Genomic DNA, 7,500 nt, shown 5'->3' on the forward strand with positions numbered 1-7,500 from the left:
TGATGAGATGAAAGAGAAGGAAGATGGAGGGGCACCCAGAGGGAGGAGTGCAGCCTCTCCCTCTGCGATACGCCCGAGCTCCAGCACCCCTGAGGCCGCGCAGCTGGCCGCGTACACACACACCAAAGCCAGCTCAGCTCAGCCCGGCCTGGACCGGCCTCTCATGCTCCCCCTGCAGCTGATTCCTCAGCTTCTGAGTCAGTGACGGGGAGAAGTGTCCTATCTCAGTCCCCAGGAACATACTGTACCACTCGTTCTCTTTCTTCCTTCATTCGTTCCGTCTGTCTTGGTCTGTTCTTATTTTGGCTGTCATTTTTTTTCCCTGTCTGTTACACTCTTTGCAGTTCAGTCAAATTTGTGCTCAGTGGAGGTGGACCCCCTGAGCATCCCTGTTAAGACTTTCATGACCACTGCCGGCAGATGAAAGTGCATAGTAGAATTTATTCAGCATTTTTGTTTTTTGGTGAAGTCAGCTGAAATGGAGCTGATCTGAGGGGCCCAAAGAGAGTTGGGCTGCTCTCATGCTGCCGGAGTCAGAGAGAGCTGACCTTTCAGCTGATAGACCGGAGCCTTTTGAAACATGCATGCGGAAATCAAGACCAGGCCTGGTGTGTGTGTGTGTGTGTGTGTGCGCGTGCATGCGTGTGTGTGTGTGTGTGCGTGTGTGCGTGTGTGCGTGTGTGCGCGTGTGCGCGTGTGCACGCGTGCGTGCGTGCGTGCGTGCGTGCGTGTGCCTGTGAGTTTGAAAGAGAGTTGGAAATGGTTATGTATGTATCTGAATGATTAACTTCCTCGTCACAGAGAGATGAAAAGCTTCATCTATAGCTGGTCTTGCGCAGGGCAGGGTAGCTATGAAGGGGAACAGAATTGTCCCTGAGCTGTTTTATGCTGACCTAAGGCTTTTCAGCATCAGCAATTAAGCTTTAATGTACCAGCTTCCTCTAGAGGACCATTTTACATGTATGGCCTATCAGAAGTTTGGTACTGTATACCAAATTTAGCATTTATTGAGACTCTTCCCCACTTCTCCATGTATAGGCCAGTGCATGTACTGTATTTCTCCATAGAGGATGTTGTGCAGGAAAATATAGCCTACTCACAAAAGAATTCCCTTTATTTAGAACAGATGATTTACCATATGTGTAAAATTGGTATTATTGGAATTGAAATTAAAACTATGTGAAGGACTGTATTAATGTTTCGTCATGTTGTCTTTTTCATCTGATAATGAGCGGTTTTGCTTTGCCGAACCAGTTAGTCCGAATGTAGAGTTCACGCTCCCAGAGGGTTCTCCCTTGAAGAACTTCTGTCTGGGGGGAATGGGATAGAAGACTGAGACTGATTGCATAATGAGAGTCTGCTTCATGATAATATTTCTCATATAAATGCAAATCTATTCGTGTGAGGGAGTGCAAGTTAGAGAGTAGATGTTCTTGAGGAATCCCAGGCAATGTTTGTTGAAAGTAAAAAAAAAGAATTATGAATGATCATCTTTTGGATATGTATGAGATGGATCACTTGTCAGAGAGAGTGTCTTTGTAAGAGTTATTAAAAGATTATACAGCGGCTGATCTGAGTGATGTTAGAGAAATCTCATTTTTACAGTGTGACTAACAGTGTGCATAATAGCATTTTTGACTCTCTATTTTCTCGCGGGTCCTCCTTAGCTTATCCTCGTGTCTTCTCCCCTATCCTCTCATCTCATTTTTCTTCTGCTCCTCTCCTCTCCTCTCCTCTCATCTCATCTCATCTCTCCTCTATTTTCCTCCACTCTACTCTTATTTCATTCCATTTGATCACATTTCCCTCCACTCTTCCCTCTCCTCCTCACCCAGCGGATCCTCGGCTCAGACCTGCAGGGATTCTCTTATCTGACCTGTAGTAGTATATTATTCTTCTCTCCATCTCTCTCTGTCTCTGTCTCTGCCCTTCTCTCTATATTTATTGATGTACTCTTTCCCTCTCTCTGCTCTCATGACCACACTCCTCCCTCATCTGCTCCCTGCTCCTCATCCTGGGCTCTCCTCTCCTCTCCTCTCTCCTCTCCTCTCCTCTCCTCTCCTCTCCACTTCTCTCCTCTCCTCTTTTCTTCTCTCCACTTCTCTCCTCTCCTCTCCTCTCCTCTCCTCTCCTCTCCTCTCCTCTCCTCAACTCTCCTCTCCTCAACTCTCTACTTCTCTCCTCTACTTCAGTCTTTTCCTCTCCACTTCTCTCTACTCCTCTCCACTTCTCTCCTCTCCTCTTCTATCATCTCATCTTCTATCTACTCCTCTCCATTCCTCTTCTCTCTACTTCTCTCTACTCTTCCTCTCTCTTCTCTCCACTTCTCTTCATTGCTCTCCTATCTTCTCTTCTCTTCTCTTCTCTTCTCTTCTCTTCTCTCCACTCCTCTCCTCTCCACCTCTCTCCTCTGCTACCTGAATGTATGATTTCCCTGAACCTGTGAGGTCTACCTTCTGCTGTTTCATCTCAGCCCACATCTCCCTGATGTACAGTACTCTGATCTGCTATGCTAAGTGGTAGTCATATCCCCTAAGATTTCTAAAAGGAGCAGTGGAACAGCTCAGTGTTCACTAGTGTCTTACACTAAGTATCTTCTTCATGACATTTTTTCCATTATGTTTTATGCTGTGTGGAAGAGTGGTTGTGTGGAAGTGCTGAATGCAAGCTAGGAGCTGTGTTGTGCTTGAGTTATTCAAATATATAAACCACACTTGAGGTAATATAATATGATATTACCTTGGTTCACTGTTAAAAATGTGCAGAGACTGTTTTCAAGCTGTTGATGTAGTGTATCCTTTTAGTTCAGTGCGTTCACAAAATTGGTTGCATTGGTCACAAGTGACACTAGTAACTCCCTCCCTCGCCAACTGGGAGGGCTTGTTCTTGGCAGCAAGGGAGCTGCTGTCATCGTCTTTGTCGTAGATGTGTCATCTTAGTAGATGTGTCTTTTAGAAGTATATCCATGTAGACTTTTTGATCGAGCTCTAATGGAGGGAGAAAGTGTCCCGATATGCTCTCATCTCTCTGCGTACCTGTCATGTGCTTCTTTTGACAAAGGATTATTCCAAATGCCATCGCGCTGACAGTCCCCGCTGATGTTTTTTTAACAAGCAGAATTAATTACCCTCATTGATATTCCGCCGGCCCCAGCTCCAGCTGTTTGCCCACTGCTGGGATCCATCTGCCGGCCAGGCCGTGGCTCAGCGGTGCCCTGTCTGCGAGCGAAAGAACTCCGCACTCGTTTATCAGCGAGTCCTGACCTCCATCTCGTGCCTTTTCGGGATGGACGCTGGCGGGGAGAGTGTGCCATGAAGTTTCCGTTGGGGGGTGGGGAGGGAGGGGACGGCAGACTGTTAGGTCACTTGGCATAATTGCAACGGACACCGCTGTCTGGTTATAGAACACCAAATGAGCTCAGGTGCTCGTCAGTGGAGACTGCTGTGTTTGAAGAGGTGCTTGTGGCCCGGGAAGGTAATTTGAGTTCGCTTTCTGAAGGACACTCTTCAAAGGCCTCGTAATTAGCCGATCGAGCGCAATGATTTGTGACCGGGCCTGCATGCGCTAACAAGACGAGAGCGATTCAAACCAATTCAGTGTGATGCCTGTGTCTTAATCATCTCTTTATCCTGGTGCCACGCAGGAGCAGGAGATGGGAACGACTATTCTCCGTGTCTCTCTGACTAACTGATTCTTCTCTCTAAAGAGCCACTGAGGAATTGCATTCATTTGCCTCTTTTGCAGTCATTTCTCTTGAGTGGCTCTAGTAATTATTTGAGATCATTGTGAAACACTGTGATATTAAAGTGAATGGGGCCACCTCTGCATCTATAGCAACCCCAGCATCCTGTCCCAAAAGACCATCAATGACAGAACTGTAATAAGCGGTTTACGGTTGATATTGATCATTGAGCATGATGTCCAACACACAGATAAAGGTCAAGAAGGATTTACACACATTCAAAAAACAAGAACAGGAGACAGGCTCAGATATGTGTGAACAACATTTTACATTCTCCAAATGCGGCACATATTGCAAAATGTAGTTTTATTTGGCTGTTTCTCAGACTTCTGCACACTCATTATCAAAAAGTGCAACAGTGTTTCCTGGTTATTGCTGTAAAATGTTACCACCTGCTGTAAAATTACCTCCTCTTGTACTGTGATATCCTTCCGTGTATTGTGCATAGTGTTATATATGGCATCTGTGTTCCTTTAGCAGTTTATTCTGAATATTTAAGTATTAAAAATGAGCACAGTTAATCCAGTTTATCCCTCAAGATACATTAATCAACATTTGCCTTGCCAGTGGATTTTGAGATCATCTCCATGATGTTCCTAATGAAGTACGCGGCAGTCCTTTTCCTCTGTTGTTGTCAGAGTAAGCACTCTGAGTGGATGTGCTTTGAGTGGATTTTAGCGCTGGGCTTCATGAATAATATCTCAGCACTGAAAGCCCAGCACATCATGTGTTACTCTGAGTCTGATCTAATTGTCAGGGAAACAGCTTCCAAATTAGGTCAAGGAAGACATAGATATATATTTCTATTTTTTTAGAAACATTTCTTACTGGTTCTTCTTTCTGTTGAGTGTTCTTCTTAATGTTACAGCTAGATGTTCTAGTGTTTGTTTTTAACAATGTCATTAAACTATGTGACTGGAGATTGCTAAAAAGTAAGGGACATTTCCAATGTCATTTCAAAGTTTACTTAATACTGTGTCATGACATTGTAATTATAAGTACCTTACAAAACCCTTAATCAGATTTAATTAACTGAAACAAAGTCTGGGTTAACATTAAATAATGTATTCGGAATAAGAGATACCAGCTGTGAATAATTTGTGAATATCAGAGGCCGCTACTCACTACCATTAAAAAGATATCTATAAAACATGAAACACTCACTCTTCCATTTGTTCACACACACACACACACACACACACACACACACACACACACACACACACACACACACACACACACACACACACACACACACACACACACACACACACATGCACATACACAGAGCCTCCACAATCCCTATGGTTGGACAGTATTCTACACTGTGATTTTTTGTATCAAGTGTGGGAGGTATTCAATGTTCTCTCGCGATGTTTCTTCATCTGTTCATGACTTGGCCTTTCAGAGGAAGATTTCACTTCAACAGAAGGATGTGGTAAATGGTGTTCGTGTTGTCAGAGTGTATGTGAAGTTGTATAGCAGAGACTGTATAATAAGGTATGTGTGTGTGTTTATGGAGTGTGTCAGGTGTCAGTATAATATTTGCATTTAAAGTCACCTCATTTGACTTCTCTCTCTCTCTCTCCCTCTCGCTCTCTCTCTCTCTCTCTCCATCAGTTCCTCAACCAGAAGCTGTATTTATGAGTGTTTGTTTTGTGTTTGGTTTGTGTTAGGCACGCTATGATTTCATGGGTCAAGGAATGAGTCAATATAAGGTGGTTGAACCTCTCCTCTCTCTCTCATCTCTCTCATCTCTCTCTCATCTCTCTCTCTCTCTCTCTCTCTCTCTTTCTCTTTCTCTCTCTCTTTCTCTGAGACAGGCAGATGGGCACTCTGACTATGTGCAGAGGAGGGATGCTGACCTCCATCAGTTCCTCAAGCAGAAGCTGCTGAAATTGCCATGGAAACCTGAGGTGTGTCTCCACATTGCTGAGAGAATGTAATCAATATCCCTAATTTATTATTGGTTACATTTACACCAGTGGTGCCAAGTATCTAATTAGCTCACTCTCTCTCTCTCTCTCTCTCTCTCTCTCTCTCTCTCTCTCTCTCTCTCTCTCTATCTATCTATCTATCTCTCACTCACTCTCTCTGCATCAAACAGTTTGTATCATTTGTAACATGTTTGTATCATTATGGGTGTATGCATTAGGGCAAAATTACTTGTTTTCTATATGTAAGCAGCACCAGAGAGAACAGTCAGGAGAGATTTGTGTACTCAAATTCAACATTTTATTTGTATAAGTGCATGGGATTTTTTCCCCTTTTGCTTTTGAATGTTTGGTGTCACCTGGCACAGGTCATTTCTGTGCCTCTCCACGTCCTCACGGACATCACTGTACAATTACAGGAGCAGGTGGCTGGAGGAACACACACACACACACACACACATTCACACTATGTTGCTTCTGCCAAATATAGACCGCTGAGTTTGAAGGAGACTGACTGCAAATGAAGCTTTCACTCACTCCCTCTCTCCCTCTCCCTCTCTCTCTCTCTCAAACACCCAGGACTGTGCTTTCACTTTAAATGAGCATTTTGTACCACTGAAAATATGCACCATCCATCAGTTATATTGTTGTTTTAGAAATGTCTTTTCAGACCCACCCCTGTTTACACTTCAACACAACAGATTGCAATGTAATGCAAATCCTCCCGTTCGCACTCTGCTGAATGACACAATGCTGCAAGCCAAGCTCTTTTTATAGTGTGCTTTTTGCATGCTCTGCTAAACACTGCAACCTTTTGAAGTGCTTTTCTGTATAAGCGATGAATTTCTGGAGAAGATCTCTAATTTTATCTTGGCTCTCGTTAAAGCTAAGTGTTGCTAACTGCTACTGCTGCCGCTCCGTGTCTTACTGACCCATTTTTGATCAAAGTAGCGCCGGCCCAAGTGCCCAGACAAGCGTTCGTCTGCCCCGTAGAGCTGTAGAACAAGGCCAGTGCTGAGCCTGACAAAATTGGCACAGTGTAACCAAGTCCTCAGCGAATACAGCCATGCAAGTGTGAATCAGTCTGTGAGTAAATGAATGAGCTAATTAATGAGTGGAAGAGTAAATTAGAGCTAATTGGCTGCTTAATTATTGGGCACAGACGTGTTTCTTGGCAATATGACGTAGTGAAGTCTCTCCTTAAGTATTGTAGTAATAGCATTACATTCAAAATGGCCCTGGTTCTCCCCCATGGTGCGCGGATGCACTTGGAGCCAGTTCAATGATCATTGTGAGGCGAAAGGTCTAATGGTGATTGGCTATGCGTACATAGCCTGACTCTCGCCAGACCCTTGAAAGTCAGGTTAGTGCGTACAAGCCTCAACAACAAAATTAAGGAGGCACATCCCCTCAACTTGACACCATTGCTACACCTCCTCAAATGGCTATAAGTGCCATTTTGGGGGGAATTGAGGGAATTATGTAGACTAAAGCAGACTTTTTTTACAGAAAAAGCTGAAGAATATCTCTCCCTCCCCCTAATATGTCTTGTTATCCTTGAATACTTTTTAATCTCTCTCTCACCCTCTCCCTCTCCCTCTCTCCTTCTCTCTCCCTCTCTCTCTCTCTCCCTCTCCCTCTCCCTCTCTCTCTCTTTCTCCCTCTCTCTCTCTCTCTCTCTCTCTCTCTCTCTCTCTCTCTCTCTCTCTCTTTATGTATACAGTATAAGGGTCAGGCTAATCTTCATGTGTTTGAGGACTGGTGTGGCGCCTCTGTGTCTCAGCTCAGAAGAAACATACATTTCCCCCTTTACCCTCACGTAAG

General features: G+C 44.2%; 1 protein-coding gene across 1 annotated transcript in view; it reads left to right on the forward strand.

Annotated features, from left to right (window-relative positions):
• The window catches only part of LOC134095289 (N-acetyl-beta-glucosaminyl-glycoprotein 4-beta-N-acetylgalactosaminyltransferase 1-like), a 48,560-nt gene that overhangs the window by 20,028 nt on the left and 21,032 nt on the right, over positions 1-7,500 (forward strand). The window contains exon 3 of the mRNA XM_062548738.1: positions 7,400-7,495. Within this exon, the coding sequence (XP_062404722.1) occupies positions 7,400-7,495 (96 nt within the window). The remainder of the gene's footprint in view (positions 1-7,399; positions 7,496-7,500) is intronic.

This window comes from Sardina pilchardus, chromosome 11 (assembly GCF_963854185.1).
Source record: "Sardina pilchardus chromosome 11, fSarPil1.1, whole genome shotgun sequence".
NCBI classification, from domain to species: Eukaryota; Metazoa; Chordata; class Actinopteri; order Clupeiformes; family Clupeidae; genus Sardina; species Sardina pilchardus.